Here is a 20,849-nt window from a genome sequence, read left to right on the forward strand (position 1 = left end):
AATTTGGTCAGGTCGCCCAAAAAGTGATATATTGCAGCTTCAAAGGGTTTTAGAAGGTCGTATGGACAATAATGTACTGTATCTACCTGCAATCTAAGCACGTTGTCCATGCAGTGTGAGGAAAAAGGTAGTTACATTTCAAGTCAACCACTGTGGACTATGTATGAAGGAAATTCAATATGCAGTCAAAGCTCTGTGTTTGGGTATGCGCAAACACACACGCACACACAGTCCATCCATTCATAGCTTTGAGAGTGTGCTGAGTCTTTCATGCATTAGAAAGGGCTTAGATAGCTGACCATGAAAGGGCTTAGATAGTTGACCATGAAAGGGCTTAGATAGTTGACCATGAAAGGGCTTAGATAGTTGACCATGAAAGGGCTTAGATAGTTGACCATGAAAGGGCTTAGATAGTTGACCATGAAAGGGCTTAGATAGTTGACCATGAAAGGGCTTAGATAGTCGACCATGAAAGGGCTTAGATAGTTGACCATGAAAGGGCTTAGATAGTTGACCATGAAAGGGCTTAGATAGTCGACCATGAAAGGGCTTAGATAGTCGACCATGAAAGGGCTTAGATAGTTGACCATGAAAGGGCTTAGATAGTTGACCATGAAAGGGCTTAGATAGCTGACCATGAAAGGGCTTAGATAGTTGACCATGAAAGGGCTTAGATAGTTGACCATGAAAGGGCTTAGATAGTTGACCATGAAAGGGCTTAGATAGTCGACCATGAAAGGGCTTAGATAGTTGACCATGAAAGGGCTTAGATAGTTGACCATGAAAGGGCTTAGATAGTTGACCATGAAAGGGCTTAGATAGTTGACCATGAAAGGGCTTAGATAGTTGACTGTGTGGGGATGTGTGTGTGTGTGTGGGTGGGGGGTGGGGGGGGTACATGTACATACAGATTTGAGCTCAGGGTTATTAATTAAGCACACACACATCTAGTCTGTGTGTTTGTGAATAGATCCAATAAACTGGTTGGTTATTATTAGACAAGGGCTGTCTTTATATAGTGCTTTCTCTAACAATGAGCTTCCCACTGACCCTAACCCTGCTTCTCTCATTTTCTCTCTTTACCCTACACACAGTTCTGTACTGTGGTCTGATCTAAGACCTGTTCATACTCCTCACAAGCACCAGGTCTGCATAGTTCCCCAGGTCTGCAGCTAGGTGTCAGTGCTGCATGAAAGGGAGTGTACTTAGAGAGGGGGGGGGGGGTTAGCCACCACTAGGGGTGCTGTGGCTCTACATTACAGGCTGTGTGAGAGGGAGACAGAGAGGGTGGGGTGTAAGAGAGATTTTAGAACAGCAGATGTCTCAGGAGGATTAGACGGTGTTGGTCCTCAGAGCAGAGGGGGGGGGGGGGGGGGGGGGCATGGACCTGCAGAGGAGAGAAAGGGATCCACAGGAGACAATGATGAAAGGGGGGTAGGAGATGACGAAGTGAAGATGGATGCCCTCTTAGATCACCTCTTGTTGCTGAAGGAGGGGCTGTTGTGTGTGTGGTAGAGTAATACGTGTGTTCTGCACATAATGATGCCAGGCTGGGGGAGGGGGGTCTATTCTATCATGCTTATCTCCTGCTATGTCTCTAATGCTGTTACATTACTAACACAGCTTATCAACACAACATATGTCCTTAACTCCCGGACATGTGTGTCGGAGCAGGGTAGAGTGTTCCATAGTGACCTTGACCACAGTCCACCACTCAATACCCACTCTCATATTGATTGTTTTAATGGCTGTATTAATGAAGTAAATGTCCGTTTATGAACTATCAGCAAGCACTTCAAATTGATTTAATGCAAAACAGTTGTAGAAACCTTTAAGAAATGCTAGGACATGGTCAGTAGTGTTCCCTGTTTAATCTGGCTTATTCATTAAACAGTCATTCCCAACGCCTGTATGGCTCCGTATCATGATGCTGGACAGTCCATTAGCCCTCTACTGTCTCTGTCTAGATGCTGTCATTTTAGCAGCCTGGTCAATAAGCTTTATAAAACAGGTCCCCGTTTAACACCCACCCAGAGGCAGTTTCCTCCAGAGCGTGTGTGTATTTTTCCTGGATGTGTTTAGGTTTAACACAGGCATGTGATTTGTGGAAGTGGGTAGTGGATGGATGCCAGACGTAGTCTCCTTTGGGTAGAAATAAAACATGACTGCATGTTTTCTGCCTGTGCAGTTGTGTGCCGCGGCCACTTGGGTGTGTATGTGAGCTGTGTTGTGGGACTGCACTCTCTCTCTCTCGTGTGTGTGTGTGTGTGTGTGTGTGTGTGTGTGTGTGTGTGTGTGTGTGTGCGAGACTTTCTCTGAAGTGACAAGCGAGACCAGGGGCCATCTGCCGCTAGGTTTACAGTGCGATTAAACTAGTGTGTTTGGGGGAGGGGCGACAGGATGAGGGGGAGGGGGAAGAACTAAACCTTTAACCCCAGCCAGTTCACAGTGATAATAATGAGAACCATCTGCCTGAGTACCACTGAATCCTCCCCACACACACATTCCTGGTGAACATGGCAGTTTATTGAGCCTCAGTGTAATAGACGTGTAGACGGTGTGTGTACTACTAGATGTATGTAGCCTGCAGCCTAGGCAGTATCTAAACTGGGTCAGCGCCCAACTAGGTTAATGTATCTAATGGGCCACCGGGTCCATGTGACTAGTGATGTCGCTAAGTCTGTGTGTGTGTGTGTGTGTGTGAGAGAGATCTGATCTGTCCTCTGTCTATTATGAGAGAGAGAGAGACTAAATGTGAATGCGTGTTTTGTATTGACTCTGTTGTTATAACCATAGAATACTAGAATGGCCAGGAACCGTCTTCTAATGGGATAAAGGTCAGGGAGTTGGTCAACCCGGGGTGGTTCGCCAGGGCTGTGATAAGATATTGAATTGGAAGGAAGAATGTATGTTAGCTAGCCAGACAGTTTTAGAGGAATGATTCCATGTTTTTTTGAATTAAATGCCAAAATGGAAACATTCGATTGAAACAATGCAGTTTAATCGCAGCCGTACACTGGCTGAAGTCAGTTGATGATAGGACTTAGATACGTTGTAAATGTAGCAAGTACTTATACTGTATCATATAATAGCACACAAATATAGACTTCTGTAGTCTGTTTACATATTTTTAGACTATTTATACAGAATAAAAACCTTTATTAACTATTTTTATAATTATATGACTATTTTAGGTTGACAATTCTATTACACCATTTCTGATACATCACACACCTTTTATTTTCCCGCAGAAGTAAAATCAGGATTAATCCTCTACTGCCATTCATTCCAATTAGACTGGTTGGGTTTCTCCCTGAACAATGTGGCTGCATGTTCACCCCATTCTGGAACGTTGAGGGTTTATGACATAGCCCCTCCAGTAATTGAATAGGATGTCTCTGGTTTATAAGGTTGTGTATGTAATATTGATTGTGTATCTGTATGTGTGTCCAGAGGGTGATGAGACTGGTATCATGGACGACCTGATGGAGGCGCTGCAGTCTGGGGCTGCCTTCAGGAGGAAGAGAGGACCACGACAAGCTGGTAACAACACACTGTTGCTCTCTCGGTCTCTGTCTCTCTGTCTCACTTACACACACTTGGGCGGATACACTCTTTCAGTCCCTGCTTGCTCTCCTGTGTGTCTGCCATCTGTTGTGTGGCTGTAGGGCTGGGGCGTGACACCAGTTTGGGCTCTGCTCCAGGGAACCAGCCAGGGCAGGGCAGGGCAGTAGGAGAGGGATGGGGGTGGCAGAAATACACTGTAAAATGTGGCTTCACAATGACTTCAACATTAAACCGTGTTAACCCTGGACCAGTCTACAACCACTAGCCTGGGGCTAGCACTAGCAGGGATGTTCACACTTAGCGTGTCTAAATGATCTGTATTGATTTCCACTCAGATCTGTTCTCCAGCCTCTCTCTCTCAGGCCAGACGATACACCACCCACATAATCTGGTTAGATACTCTCTCTCTGCTGTTTCACTGGCCTACTGGCCTATTGAGTTACTCACTTCAGCTGCTAGTGCTACACACACACACACACACACACACACACACTTAAAGCTAGAATCCTTAGTTTCTGTTTACGTATAAATGATTTATGTAAACCTAGTGATCAAGAACATAACTGAGAAATTCCCCATGACCTCATTTCAACTGTCGTACCCCATCAGTACCCCAAATATGAGTTTATATCAACTGTCGTACCCCGTCAAAACCCCAAATATGAGTTTATATCAACTGTCGTACCCCATCAGAACCCCAAATATGAGTTTATATCAACTGTCGTACCCCGTCAAAACCCCAAATATGAGTTTATATCAACTGTCGTACCCCATCAGAACCCCAAATATGAGTTTATATCAACTGTCGTACCCCGTCAAAACCCCAAATATGAGCTTGTATCAACTGTCGTACCCCGTCAAAACCCCAAATATGAGCTTGTATCAACTGTTGTACCCCGTCAGAACCCCAAATATGAGTTTATATCAACTGTCGTACCCCGTCAAAACCCCAAATATGAGCTTGTATCAACTGTCGTACCCCGTCAGAACCCCAAATATGAGCTTGTATCAACTGTCGTACCCCGTCAGAACCCCAAATATGAGCTTGTATCAACTGTCGTACCCCGTCAGAACCCCAAATATGAGTTTATATCAACTGTCGTACCCCGTCAAAACCCCAAATATGAGCTTGTATCAACTGTCGTACCCCGTCAGAACCCCAAATATGAGTTTATATCAACTGTCGTACCCCGTCAAAACCCCAAATATGAGCTTGTATCAACTGTCGTACCCCGTCAGAACCCCAAATATGAGTTTGTATCAACTGTCGTACCCCGTCAGAACCCCAAATATGAGTTTATATCAACTGTCGTACCCCGTCAAAACCCCAAATATGAGCTTGTATCAACTGTCGTACCCCGTCAGAACCCCAAATATGAGCTTGTATCAACTGTCGTACCCCGTCAAAACCCCAAATATGAGCTTGTATCAACTGTCGTACCCCGTCAGAACCCCAAATATGAGTTTATATCAACTGTCGTACCCCGTCAAAACCCCAAATATGATCTTGTATCAACTGTCGTACCCCGTCAAAACCACAAATATGAGTTTATATCAACTGTCGTACCCCGTCAAAACCCCAAATATGAGTTTGTATCAACTGTCGTACCCCGTCAGAACCCCAAATATGAGTTTATATCAACTGTCGTACCCCGTCAAAACCACAAATATGAGTTTATATCAACTGTCGTACCCCGTCAAAACCCCAAATATGAGTTTATATCAACTGTCGTACCCCGTCAAAACCCCAAATATGAGTTTATATCAACTGTCGTACCCCATCAGTACCCCAAATATGAGTTTATATCAACTGTCGTACCCCGTCAAAACCCCAAATATGAGTTTATATCAACTGTCGTACCCCGTCAAAACCCCAAATATGAGTTTATATCAACTGTCGTACCCCGTCAAAACCCCAAATATGAGTTTATATCAACTGTCGTACCCCGTCAGTACCCCAAATATGAGTTTATATCAACTGTCGTTCCCCGTCAGTACCCCAAATATGAGTTTATATCAACTGTCGTACCCCATCAGTACCCCAAATATGAGTTTATATCAACTGTCGTACCCCGTCAGTACCCCAAATATGAGTTTATATCAACTGTCGTACCCAGTCAGTACCCCAAATATGAGTTTATATCAACTGTCGTACCCCATCAGTACCCCAAATATGAGTTTATATCAACTGTCGTACCCCGTCAGTACCCCAAATATGAGTTTATATCAACTGTCGTACCCCGTCAAAACCCCAAATATTAGTTTATATCAACTGTCGTACCCCGTCAGAACCCCAAATATGAGTTTATATCAACTGTCGTACCCCGTCAGAACCCCAAATATGAGTTTATATCAACTGTCGTACCCCGTCAAAACCCCAAATATGAGTTTATATCAACTGTCGTACCCCGTCAAAACCCCAAATATTAGTTTATATCAACTGTCGTACCCCATCAGTACCCCAAATATGAGCTTGTATCAACTGTCGTACCCCATCAGAACCCCAAATATGAGCTTGTATCAACTGTCGTACCCCGTCAAAACCCCAAATATGAGTTTATATCAACTGTCGTACCCCGTCAAACCCCCAAATATGAGTTTATATCAACTGTCGTACCCCGTCAAAACCCCAAATATGAGTTTATATCAACTGTCGTACCCCGTCAGAACCCCAAATATGAGTTTATATCAACTGTCGTACCCCGTCAAAACCCCAAATATGAGTTTATATCAACTGTCGTACCCCATCAGAACCCCAAATATGAGTTTAAATCAACTGTCGTACCCCGTTAAAACCCCAAATATGAGTTTATATCAACTGTCGTACCCCATCAGAACCCCAAATATGAGTTTATATCAACTGTCGTACCCCGTCAAAACCCCAAATATGAGTTTATATCAACTGTCGTACCCCGTCAAAACCCCAAATATGAGTTTATATCAACTGTCGTACCCCGTCAAAACCCCAAATATTAGTTTATATCAACTGTCGTACCCCGTTAAAACCCCAAATATGAGTTTATATCAACTGTCGTACCCCGTCAAAACCCCAAATATGAGTTTATATCAACTGTCGTACCCCGTCAAAACCCCAAATATGAGTTTATATCAACTGTCGTACCCCGTTAAAACCCCAAATATGAGTTTATATCAACTGTCGTACCCCATCAGAACCCCAAATATGAGTTTATATCAACTGTCGTACCCCGTCAAAACCCCAAATATGAGCTTGTTTTACTCCAATGTTTGTAAACAATGTAAATGTACACACATTGTATAACCTCAAAACATGGTTGCAACTATCATTTTGATATCATGGATGGTCATTCCTTGCATCCATAGCTCTATGAATTTGAGAGTGGTTACATTTCTCCAGGCCCATTCCTCAGCTTTTTCCCGAAACACTGGCGGGTTTACTTCATGAGGATCCTCATTAGCTGCTGCACCTGCAGCCGCTACTCTTCATGGGGTCCACATAAAACGTACAAATACATGACAAAGTACCAAACACTTAGACGAACAACATAAGATATTACATTAAACTAATAAGAGTTATATATAGGAAAGACACCAGGAGGCAACAAAAATACTATTTACACACTATTATATTCATGTTCTTATATACAGTTAAAGTAGATCTTTAGAGAGAGGAGAGGCGCAGTGATACAATATATTTTTTTAAGTTAAACTTGCTTGTTGCAATAGCAACCTCTTGTGGCAGAGCATTCCATGATGACATGGCTCTATACATAACTGAGCAACGTGTTAAATCCGTTTTTTGGGGGTACAATGATAGGGTATGCCCTAGTGGGTGTCTGGTGGGGTATGTACAGTGTGTCTGGTGGGGTATGTTTGGTGAGGTATGTACTGTGTGTCTGGTGGGGTATGTACTGTGTGTCTGGTGGGGTATGTACTGTCTGTCTGGTGGGGTATGTAGTGTGTCCGGTGGGGTATGTACTGTATGTCTGGTGGGGTATGTACTGTATGTCTGGTGGGGTATGTAGTGTGTGTCTGGTGGGGTATGTAGTGTGTGTCTGGTGGGGTATGTAGTGTGTGTCTGGTGGGGTATGTAGTGTGTGTCTGGTGGGGTATGTACTGTGTGTCTGGTGGGGTATGTACTGTCTGTCTGGTGGGGTATGTAGTGTGTCTGGTGGGGTATGTACTGTATGTCTGGTGGGGTATGTACTGTATGTCTGGTGGGGTATGTAGTGTGTGTCTGGTGGGGTATGTAGTGTGTGTCTGGTGGGGTATGTACTGTCTGTCTGGTGGGGTATGTAGTGTGTCTGGTGGGGTATGTACTGTGTGTCTGGTGGGGTATGTACTGTCTGTCTGGTGGGGTATGTACTGTATGTCTGGTGGGGTATGTACTGTATGTCTGGTGGGGTATGTAGTGTGTCTGGTGGGGTATGTAGTGTGTGTCTGGTGGGGTATGTAGTGTGTGTCTGGTGGGGTATGTAGTGTGTGTCTGGTTGGGTATGTACTGTGTGTCTGGTGGGGTATGTACTGTATGTCTGGTGGGGTATGTACTGTATGTCTGGTGGGGTATGTACTGTATGTCTGGTGGGGTATGTAGTGTGTCTGGTGGGGTATGTAGTGTGTCTGGTGGGGTATGTAGTGTGTCTGGTGGGGCGTGTCCGTTGGGGTATGTACTGTGTGTCTGGTGGGGTATGTAGTGTGTGTCTGGTGGGGTATGTAGTGTGTGTCTGGTGGGGTATGTACTGTGTGTCTGGTGGGGTATGTAGTGTGTGTCTGGTGGGGTATGTAGTGTGTCTGGTGGGGCGTGTCCGTTGGGGTATGTACTGTGTGTCTGGTGGGGTATGTACTGTGTGTCTGGTGGGGTATGTAGTGTGTCTGGTGGGGTATGTATTGTGTCTGGTGGGGTATGTACTGTATGTCTGGTGTGTCTGGTGGGGTATGTACTGTGTCTAGTGGGGTATGTCTGGTGGGGTATGTACTGTGTGTCTGGTGGGGTATGTAGTGTGCCTGGTGGGGTATGTACTGTATGTCCGGTGTGTCTGGTGGGGTATGTACTGTGTCTGGTGGGGTGTGTCTGGTGGGGTATGTCTGGTGGGGTATGTACTGTGTGTCTGGTGGGGTATGTACTGTGTGTCTGGTGGGGTATGTAGTGTGTCTGGTGGGGTGTGTACTGTGTGTCTGGTGGGGTGTGTCTGATGGGGTATGTACTGTGTGTCTGGTGGGGTATGTACTGTGTGTCTGGTGGGGTATGTAGTGTGTCTGGTGGGGTATGTACTGTGTCTGGTGGGGTGTGTCTGGTGGGGTATGTACTGTGTGTCTGGTGGGGTATGTACTGTGTGTCTGGTGGGGTATGTACTGTGTCTGGTGGGGTGTGTCTGGTGGGGTATGTACTGTGTGTCTGGTGGGGTGTGTCTGATGGGGTATGTACTGTATGTCTGGTGGGGTATGTACTGTGTGTCTGGTGGGGTATGTAGTGTGTCTGGTGGGGTATGTACTGTGTCTGGTGGGGTGTGTCTGGTGGGGTATGTACTGTGTGTCTGGTGGGGTGTGTCTGGTGGGGTGTGTCTGGTGGGGTATGTCTGGTGGGGTGTGTACTGTGTGTCTGGTGGGGTGTGTCTGGTGGGGTGTGTCTGGTGGGGTATGTCTGGTGGGGTGTGTACTGTGTGTCTGGTGGGGTGTGTCTGATGGGGTATGTACTGTGTGTCTGGTGGGGTATGTACTGTGTGTCTGGTGGGGTATGTAGTGTGCCTGGTGGGGTATGTACTGTATGTCCGGTGTGTCTGGTGGGGTATGTACTGTGTCTGGTGGGGTGTGTCTGGTGGGGTATGTCTGGTGGGGTGTGTACTGTGTGTCTGGTGGGGTGTGTCTGGTGGGGTATGTACTGTGTGTCTGGTGGGGTATGTAGTGTGCCTGGTGGGGTATGTACTGTATGTCCGGTGTGTCTGGTGGGGTATGTACTGTGTCTGGTGGGATGTGTCTGGTGGGGTATGTCTGGTGGGGTGTGTACTGTGTGTCTGGTGGGGTGTGTCTGATGGGGTATGTACTGTGTGTCTGTAACAGAGCAGGAAGGAGAGAAGGGAGGGAGTGATGTTTATTAACATGTAACAGAGCAGGAAGGAGAGAAGAGAGGGATGTTTATTAACATGTAACAGAGCAGGAAGGAGAGAAGAGAGGGATGTTTATTAACATGTAACAGAGCAGGAAGGAGAGAAGAGAGGGAGTGATGTTTATTAACATGTAACAGAGCAGGAAGGAGAGAAGAGGGGGGGAATGTGTAACACCACCCTTCTTAATGGGATACTGATGTGGACTGGTGTATTGGAGTGGATATTACATTTTAGAATATATATATGCAAAAGAGACTGTGTTCTCTCTCCCTCTGTCTGTCTCTCCTCTCTATCTCTCTCTCTCTCTCTCTCTCTCTCTCTCGCTTCCCTCTCTCTCGCTTCCCTCTCTCTCGCTTCCCTCTCTCTCTCTTCCCTCTCTCTCCCTCTCTCTCTCTCTCTCTCTCTCTCTCTCTCTTCCCTCTCTCTCTCTTCTCTCTCTCTCTCTTCCCTCTCTCTCTCTTCCCTCTCTCTCTCTTCCCTCTCTCTCTTCCATCTCTCTCTCTTCCCTCTCTCTCTCTCTTCCCTCTCTCTCTCTCTTCCCTCTCTCTCTCTCTTCCCTCTCTCTCTCTCTTCTCTCTCTCTCTCTCTCTTCCCTCTCTCTCTCTTCCCTCTCTCTCTCTTCCATCTCTCTCTCTTCCATCTCTCTCTCTTCCCTCTCTCTCTCTCTTCCCTCTCTCTCTCTCTTCCCTCTCTCTCCCTCTCTCTCTCTCTCTGTCTCTCTCTCTCTCTGTCTCTCTCTCTGTCTCTCTCTCTCCCACTCTCCCTTCTGCGTCCCTCTCTTTCGGGCAGGTCTGTGTGATTTTGTGTGTTATGAGTGTGGAGGTTGTTGGGCTCAGTGGTCTGTGGAGAGGTCTTCTGGGGTCCTCTAGCTCTGGTGTGTATGTAATTCTGTGGTTGTAATACATGCGCTACTTGGCCAGAAATGTGAACATCGTTTGTCCTCGGTTGCAACACTCGCTGCTGAGTTCCAAACTGCCTCTGGAAGCAACATCAGCACAAGACCTGTTGGTCGAGAGCTTCATGAAATCAGATTCCATGGCCGAGCAGCCGCACACATAACTAAGATCACCATGTGTAATTCTAACTGTTTGGAGTGGTGTAAAGCTCGCCACCATTGGACTCTGGAGCTGTAGAAACGCGTTCTCTGGAGTGATGAGTCACGCTTCACCATCTGGCAGCCCGACGGATGAATCTGGGTTTGGACGATGCCAGGAGAATGTCTCTCTCTCGCCCTGTCTCTCTCTCGCCCTGCCTCTCTCTCGCCCTGCCTCTCTCTCGCCCTGCCTCTCTCTCGCCCTGCCTCTCTCTCGCCCTGCCTCTCTCTCGCCCTGCCTCTCTCTCGCCCTGTCTCTCTCTCGCCCTGTCTCTCTCTCGCCCTGCCTCTCTCTCGCCCTGCCTCTCTCTCGCCCTGTCTCTCTCTCGCCCTGTCACTCTCTCGCCCTGTCTCTCTCTCGCCCTGTCTCTCTCTCGCCCTGTCTCTCTCTCGCCCTGTCTCTCTCTCGCCCTGTCTCTCTCTCGCCCTGTCTCTCTCTCGCCCTGTCTCTCTCTCGCCCTGTCTCTCTCTCGCCCTGTCTCTCTCTCGCCCTGTCTCGCTCTGTCTCTCTCTCGCCCTGTCCCTGTCTCGCTCTGTCCCTCTCTCTCTCTCTCTCTCTCTCTCTCTCTCTCTCTCTCTCTCTCTCTCTCTCTCTCTCTCTCTCTCTCTCTCTCTCTCTCTCGCTTCCCTCTCTCTCGCTTCCCTCTCTCTCGCTTCCCTCTCTCTCGCTTCCCTCTCTCTCTCTTCCCTCTCTCTCCCTCTCTCTCTCTCTCTCTCTCTCTCTCTCTTCCCTCTCTCTCTCTTCTCTCTCTCTCTCTTCCCTCTCTCTCTCTTCCCTCTCTCTCTTCCATCTCTCTCTCTTCCCTCTCTCTCTCTCTTCCCTCTCTCTTCTCTCTCTCTCTCTTCTCTCTCTCTCTCTTCTCTCTCTCTCTCTCTTCCCTCTCTCTCTCTTCCCTCTCTCTCTCTTCCCTCTCTCTCTCTTCCATCTCTCTCTCTTCCATCTCTCTCTCTTCCCTCTCTCTCTCTCTTCCCTCTCTCTCCCTCTCTCTCTCTCTCTGTCTCTCTCTCTCTCTGTCTCTCTCTCTGTCTCTCTCTCTCCCACTCTCCCTTCTGTGTCCCTCTCTTTCGGGCAGGTCTGTGTGATTTTGTGTGTTATGAGTGTGGAGGTTGTTGGGCTCAGTGGTCTGTGGAGAGGTCTTCTGGGGTCCTCTAGCTCTGGTGTGTATGTAATTCTGTGGTTGTAATACATGCGCTACTTGGCCAGAAATGTGAACATCGTTTGTCCTCGGTTGCAACACTCGCTGCTGAGTTCCAAACTGCCTCTGGAAGCAACATCAGCACAAGACCTGTTGGTCGAGAGCTTCATGAAATCAGATTCCATGGCCGAGCAGCCGCACACATAACTAAGATCACCATGTGTAATTCTAACTGTTTGGAGTGGTGTAAAGCTCGCCACCATTGGACTCTGGAGCTGTAGAAACGCGTTCTCTGGAGTGATGAGTCACGCTTCACCATCTGGCAGCCCGATGGATGAATCTGGGTTTGGACGATGCCAGGAGAATGTCTCTCTCTCGCCCTGTCTCTCTCTCGCCCTGCCTCTCTCTCGCCCTGCCTCTCTCTCGCCCTGCCTCTTTCTCGCCCTGCCTCTCTCTCGCCCTGCCTCTCTCTCGCCCTGCCTCTCTCTCGCCCTGCCTCTCTCTCGCCCTGCCTCTCTCTCGCCCTGCCTCTCTCTCGCCCTGCCTCTCTCTCGCCCTGTCTCTCTCTCGCCCTGCCTCTCTCTCGCCCTGCCTCTCTCTCGCCCTGTCTCTCTCTCGCCCTGTCACTCTCTCGCCCTGTCTCTCTCTCGCCCTGTCTCTCTCTCGCCCTGTCTCTCTCTCGCCCTGTCTCTCTCTCGCCCTGTCTCTCTCTCGCCCTGTCTCTCTCTCGCCCTGTCTCTCTCTCGCCCTGTCTCTCTCTCGCCCTGTCTCGCTCTGTCTCTCTCTCGCCCTGTCCCTGTCTCGCTCTGTCCCTCTCTCGCCCTGTCTCTCTCTCGCCCTGTCTCTCTCTCGCCCTGTCTCGCTCTGTCTCTCTCTCGCCCTGTCCCTCTCTCGCTCTGTCTCTCTCTCTTGGTTAGCTATGGTTTATTCAGGCCAATCAGAGCTTTGTTTATGTCAAATTTTCCAGTCAGCCACATGGTTCTCCCCTGGTCTCATTAGTTTGGATGCGATAGAGTGTGTGTGTGTTCAATGACTCAGAGGTCTTATAGTGGGCTGAACAAGAAGGAGAGGGAGACACATCCTGTTTCTAATACAGACATTTAAGATGGCTGACATTCTGACGAGCAACCCCCCCCCCCATACCTTATATTTTACTGTGTTGTTATTCTGGCGGCGGTTTCTCTCTCACATCCCTCTGTTCTTCCATACTGTTAGATTCCACACACACAGAGCTCCAGCCTCATGCTGAGTGGTGTCAGGACCTTCCATACTGTTAGGTTCGACACACACAGAGCTCCAGCCTCATGCTGAGTGGTGTCAGGACCTTCCATACTGTTAGGTTCCACACACACAGAGCTCCAGCCTCATGCTGAGTGGTGTCAGGACCTTCCATACTGTTAGATTCCACACACACAGAGCTCCAGCCTCATGCTGAGTGGTGTCAGGACCTTCCATACTGTTAGGTTCCACACACACAGAGCTCCAGCCTCATCCTGAGTGGTGTCAGGACCTTCCATACTGTTAGGTTCCACACACACAGAGCTCCAGCCTCATGCTGAGTGGTGTCAGGACCTTCCATACTGTTAGGTTCCACACACACAGAGCTCCAGCCTCATGCTGAGTGGTGTCAGGACCTTCCATACTGTTAGATTCCACACACACAGAGCTCCAGCCTCATGCTGAGTGGTGTCAGGACCTTCCATACTGTTAGGTTCCACACACACAGAGCTCCAGCCTCATGCTGAGTGGTGTCAGGACCTTCCATACTGTTAGGTTCCACACACACAGAGCTCCAGCCTCATGCTGAGTGGTGTCAGGACCTTCCATACTGTTAGATTCCACACACACAGAGCTCCAGCCTCATGCTGAGTGGTGTCAGGACCTTCCATACTGTTAGATTCCACACACACAGAGCTCCAGCCTCATCCTGAGTGGTGTCAGTACCTTCCATACTGTTAGGTTCCACACACACAGAGCTCCAGCCTCATGCTGAGTGGTGTCAGAACTGTCTGTTTCCAACGAGAGCCACGAGGCTGAGAGGAGACAGACTGGGGAGACTGACCTCTAACCCCTGACCTGTGACTCAGCAGCTCTGTCTGCCTGGTTGTCTCTAGGGGAGAGGGGCAGCAGCTGCCCTCACTCTGTCTACACTGCTCTTTTTAAGCAAGGCCCACACACACACACTGCATACCAACACACACACACATACACACACTGCATACCAGCAGACATATATGCTCAAATACCAATACTGATACAAATATATACACACACATACACCCACACTATAACACATAGTAACACACTTTACACAGTCTAAGATTAGGCACTCATTCTGAATGGTTAAGATTAGGCACTCATTCTGAATGGTTAAGATTAGGCACTCATTCTGAATGGTTAAGATTAGGCACTCATTCTGAATGGTTAAGATTAGGCACTCATTTTGAATGGTTCATATAAGGGTTAAGGTTTAGGATAGTGGTAAAATAAAAAACCAACGTCCACGACTGAGATTGAACACACAACCTTCTGACCCAGAGTCAGGGGATTACCCGTCCACAAAGCCCTAGCAAAACCCAAGCCTGCTGATGGTAATATCGCGCGCTGTTGCCCCTTGTGGCTGGTGTTGACGTCTCAACGTCCTCAGGACATGGATAGATGTCCAATTTTGAGTAAAATCTTGAACTACTGGCTATTCCCCTCTGTCATGTGATGGTGTTTAAAGGAATGGTGACATCACAAAGAGGCGTCGCGAACATCACTATAGACCCATCTGCTAGGTCATAACACCACCCTAAAGCACCAATCACAAAAGATTACGAATAACAAAGCACCAATCACAATAGATGGACACATATGAAGAGCCAGTCACAATAGACACACTCTCTCCTCAGCAGGCCTGCCCTTTAACAGGGGGGTGACCCTAATAAAGACCTTCCCCCACCGTAGGGCTCCCTGTACACCTCAACAATACACACGCTTTCCAAAAGTTACTGACCAACAAAACCCTCATCTAGACAAGTAGAACCCCCTTCTCTCTCTCTCTCACACACACACACTGCCCTTTAACAGGGGGGTGACCCTAATAAAGACCTTCCCCCACCGAAGGGCTCCCTGTACACCTCAACAATACACACGCTTTCCAAAAGTTACTGACCAACAAAACCCTCATCTAGACAAGTAGAACCCCCTTCTCTCTCTCTCTCTCTCTCTCTCTCACACACACACACACACACACACACACACACACACACACACACACACACACACACACACACACACACACACACACACACACACACACACACACACAATGCCCTTTCTGCTTTGAGAGCAGTTGTCACAAATGGTTTGTTATGGGAATAAGTGTATTGCCTGTCTTGCCTGGGGAGGGCGATGGAGCTTCTATAACCAGACACACTGTCTGCTGCTCCAGTTGGGAGCTTCTATAACCAGACACACTGTCTGCTGCTCCAGTTGGGAGCTTCTATAACCAGACACACTGTCTGCTGCTCCAGTTGGGAGCTTCTATAACCAGACACACTGTCTGCTGCTCCAGTTGGGAGCTTCTATAACCAGACACACTGTCTGCTGCTCCAGCTGGGAGCTTCTATAACCAGACACACTGTCTGCTGCTCCAGTTGGGAGCTTCTATAACCAGACACACTGTCTGCTGCTCCAGTTGGGAGCTTCTATAACCAGACACACTGTCTGATGCTCCAGTTGGGAGCTTCTATAAACAGACACACTGTCTGCTGCTCCAGTTGGGAGCTTCTATAACCAGACACACTGTCTGCTGCTCCAGCTGGGAGCTTCTATAACCAGACACACTGTCTGCTGCTCCAGCTGAGAGCTTCTATAACCAGACACACTGTCTGCTGCTCCAGTTGGGAGCTTCTATAACCAGACACACTGTCTGCTGCTCCAGTTGGGAGCTTCTATAACCAGACACACTGTCTGCTGCTCCAGTTGGGAGCTTCTATAACCAGACACACTGTCTGCTGCTCCAGTTGGGAGCTTCTACAACCAGACACAGTGTCTGCTGCTCCAGTTGGGAGCTTCTATAACCAGACACACTGTCTGCTGCTCCTCTCTACACAGACACATGACTATAGACCTCTCCCTCTACACAGACACATGACTATAGACCTCTCCCTCTACACAGACACATGACTATAGACCTCTCCCTCTACACAGACACATGACTATATACCTCTACACAGACACATGACTATAGACCTCTACAGACACATGACTATAGACCTCTCCCTCTACACAGACACATGACTATAGACCTCTACACAGACACATGACTATAGACCTCTACACAGACACATGACTATAGACCTCTACACAGACACATGACTATAGACCTCTACACAGACACATGACTATAGACCTCTACAGACACATGACTATAGACCTCTATACAGACACATGACTATAGACCTCTCCATCTACACAGACGCATGACTATAGACCTCTACACAGACACATAACTATAGACCTCTACACAGACACATGACTATAGACCTCTACACAGACACATGACTATAGACCTCTACACAGACACATGACTATAGACCGCTACACAGACACATGACTATAGACCTCTACACAAACACATGACTGTAGACCTCTACACAGACACATGACTATAGACCTCTCCATCTACACAGACACATGACTATAGACCTCTACACAGACACATGACTATAGACCTCTACACAGACACATGACTATAGACCTTTCCCTCTACACAGACACATGACTATAGACCTCTCCCTCTACACAGTCACATGACTATAGACCTCTACACAGACACATGACTATAGACCTCTACACAGACACATGACTATAGACCTCTACGCAGACACATGACTATAGACCTCTACACAGACACATGACTATAGACCTCTACAGACACATGACTATAGACCTCTACACAGACACATGACTATAGACCTCTACACAGACACATGACTATAGACCTCTACACAGACACATGACTATAGACCTCTACACAGACACATGACTATAGACCTCTACAGACACATGACTATAGACCTCTACACAGACACATGACTATAGACCTCTACACAGACACATGACTATAGACCTCTACACAGACACATGACTATAGACCTCTACACAGACACATGACTATAGACCTCTACACAGACACATGACTATAGACCTCTACACAGACACATGACTATAGACCTCTACAGACACATGACTATAGACCTCTACAGACACATGACTATAGACCTCGACAGACACATGACTATAGACCTCTACAGACACATGACTATAGACCTCGACAGACACATGACTATAGACCTCTACAGACACATTACTATAGACCTCTACAGACACATGACTATAGACCTCTACAGACACATGACTATAGACCTCTACACAGACACATGACTATAGACCTCTACACAGACACATGACTATAGACCTCTACACAGACACATGACTATAGATCTCTACACAGACACATGACTATAGACCTCTACACAGACACATGACTATAGACCTCTACACAGACACATGACTATAGACCTCTACACAGACACATGACTATAGACCTCTACACAGACACATGACTATAGACCTCTACACAGACACATGACTATAGACCTCTACACAGACACATGACTATAGACCTCTACAGACACATGACTATAGACCTCTACACAGACACATGACTATAGACCTCTACACAGACACATGACTATAGACCTCTACACAGACACATGACTATAGACCTCTACACAGACACATGACTATAGACCTCTACACAGACACATGACTATAGACCTCTACACAGACACATGACTATAGACCTCTACACAGACACATGACTATAGACCTCTACACAGACACATGACTATAGACCTCTACACAGACACATGACTATAGACCACTACACAGACACATGACTATAGACCTCTCCCTCTACACAGACACATGACTATAGACCTCTCCCTCTACACAGACACATGACTATAGACCTCTCCCTCTACACAGACACATGACTATAGACCTCTACACAGACACTTGACTATAGACCTCTCCCTCTACACAGACACATGACTATAGACCTCTCCCTCTACACAGACACATGACTATAGACCTCTACACAGACACATGACTATATACCTCTCCCTCTACACAGACACATGACTATAGACCTCTACACAGACACAGACACATGACTATAGACCTCTCCCTCTACACAGACACATGACTATAGACCTCTCCCTCTACACAGACACATGACTATAGACCTCTACACAGACACTTGACTATAGACCTCTCCCTCTACACAGACACATGACTATAGCCCTCTCCCTCTACACAGACACATGACTATAGACCTCTTCTCAGACACATGACTATAGACCTCTACACAGACACAAACATGAAAAACTCTCACTGGCACAATAAGTGACTTTCCCCATCTGTCAGTAATTATGAAGACTCCCATATTGTGTAATGTGTCGCAGATGATCTTTAAACCACTCTGTGTCCCCATCTCCCCTCTCACTCACACACACACACACACTCACTCACTCAGGAACACACTCTCTCTCACACACACACATACACACAGAGTTATAAACTAAATTGAACACAGGCAGCATGTTTTTGAGGCATTGTGCTGGGTTCTTGTCTAGACATCTCATTTCCTGGTGGGAAGAGAACTCTACTGTCCCAGAGCCAAACTCCCCTCTCAGCTCTGACTGGAGAACCAGTTACGATAGCACCAGGAGCTAGTTACGATAGCACCAGGAGCTAGTTACGATAGCACCAGGAGCTAGTTACGATAGCACCAGGAGCTAGTTACGATAGCACCAGGAGCTAGTTACGATAGCACTAGGAGCTAGTTACGATAGCACCAGGAGCTAGTTACGATAGCACCAGGAGCTAGTTACGATAGCACCAGGAGCTAGTTACGATAGCACCAGGAGCTAGTTACGATAGCACCAGGAGCTAGTTACGATAGCACCAGGAGCTAGTTACGATAGCACCAGGAGCTGGTTATGATAGCACCAGGAGCTGGTTACGAAACCAGGAGCTGGTTACGATAGCACCAGGAGCTGGTTACGATAGCACCAGGAGCTGGTTACGATAGCACCAGGAGCTGGTTACGATAGCACCAGGAGCTGGTTACGATAGCAACAGGAGCTGGTTACGATAGCAGTTGAGGTTACTATCAGCACAGATGGGCTTTGTCCTGATCAGTCAGGAATTGATCTGCTCTTCTAACCAACATCATCCTCTATTTCGTTCATAACAACCAGTGTCCTCTCCCTGATTCGCCGACCCCCAAACCAGTGTCCTCTCCCTGATTCGCCGACCCCCAAACCAGTGTCCTCTCCCTGATTCGCCGACCCCCAAACCAGTGTCCTCTCCCTGATTCGCCGACCCCCAAACCAGTGTCCTCTCCCTGATTCGCCGACCCCCAACCAGTGTCCTCTCCCTGATTCGCCGACCCCCAAACCAGTGTCCTCTCCCTGATTCGCCGACCCCCAAACCAGTGTCCTCTCCCTGATTCGCCGACCCCCATCCAGTGTCCTCTCCCTGATTCTCTGATTAGTGGTTTAGTCTTTATTCTGACCTCTCTCTCCCTAGCTCACTGTGGTTCTAATCATCAACCCCTTTCTTTCCTCTTTCTGTTCTCTCTCTTCTGAGGGAGAGGAGTGGCGCAGAATTGACATCCTTTGAAATTTCTTCTCATGTTGGGTCTCTGGGACTGGCTCTGATCTGTACTTCTCCACTCTATCAGAGTCATTTGCATAATGTCTAATTAGTGTGTGTGTGACTGTGAAATCTCTCTGTTCTGAACACCCTGGGGTGGCTGCCTGTTTTCGTCAGCATTGATGAAGTTCTGTGAAGCCGAGAACTGATCAAGTGAAATGGACTGAATTACATAACCGCTAATGTATCTCTCCATCTTCCTCTGACTGATCCCTCTCTCCTCCTCTTCCCAGACTCACAGCTAGTGCTGGAGACCTGCTCGGTTGTGTGTGTGTGTGTGTGTGTGTGTGTGTGTGTGTGTGTGTGCATCCGTGTCCAAAGTCTTACTATCAGGTCAACTCCAGAATACACTACTGCATCTCACTGACTGCTCTAAACTCTCTCACACACCTACATCCAACTGTGTGTGTTCTCGGTCACATTTTGTGTGTGTGTGATACAAACACACAGTTCTTTTGCAGCAGGTCTTGAGGAATAATTGTACTCATTTCTCAGACACACACACAATCCCCGTCTGATCTATATAATTCAACATGGCCACTGCGGCACAGCTGTCCACCCATGCAGGAGAAGACCTCAGAAAAAGAATTGTAGACCTCCACAAGTCTGGTTCATCCTTGGGAGCAATTTCCAAATGCCTGTAGGTACCACGTTCATCTGTACAAACAATAGTACGCAAGTATAAACAACATGGGCCACGCAGCCGTCATACCGCTCAGGATGAGACGTGTTCTGTCTCCTAGAGATGAACGTACTTTGGTGCGAAAAGTGCAAATCAATCCCAGATCAACAGCAAAGGACCTTGTGAAGATGCTGGAGGAAACGGATACAAAAGTATCTATATCCACAGTAAAAACGAGTCCTATATCGACATAACCTGAAAGGCCGCTCAGCAAGGAAGAAGCCACTGCTCCAAACCGCCATAAAAAAGCCAGACTAAGGTTTGCAACTGCACATGGGAACAAAGATCGTAACTATTGGAGAAATGTCCTCTGGTCTGATGAAACAAAAATAGAAGTGTTTGGTCATAATGACCATCGTTATGTTTGGAGGAAAAAGGGGGATGCTTGCAAGCCGAAGAACACCATCCCAACTGTGAAGCACGGGGGTGGCAGAATCATGTTGTGGGGGTACTTTGCTGCAGGAGGGACTGGTGCTCTTCACAAAATAGATGACATCATGATGTGGGGGTGCTTT

At 47.5% G+C, this 20,849-nt stretch overlaps 1 protein-coding gene across 3 annotated transcripts in view; it reads left to right on the top strand.

The window, feature by feature from the left end:
* LOC110504416 (protein diaphanous homolog 1) overlaps positions 1-20,849 on the top strand; it is a 191,138-nt gene that overhangs the window by 166,107 nt on the left and 4,182 nt on the right. For all 3 annotated transcript variants that reach the window (XM_090219486.1, XM_090219487.1, XM_090219488.1), the window contains one exon: positions 3,454-3,543. In XM_090219486.1, coding sequence (XP_090075612.1) covers positions 3,454-3,543 — 90 coding nt within the window. The remainder of the gene's footprint in view (positions 1-3,453; positions 3,544-20,849) is intronic.

Source organism: Oncorhynchus mykiss, chromosome 25 (genome assembly GCF_057628025.1).
Source record: "Oncorhynchus mykiss isolate SJ-2025 chromosome 25, ASM5762802v1, whole genome shotgun sequence".
In the NCBI taxonomy this organism is placed as follows: Eukaryota; Metazoa; Chordata; class Actinopteri; order Salmoniformes; family Salmonidae; genus Oncorhynchus; species Oncorhynchus mykiss.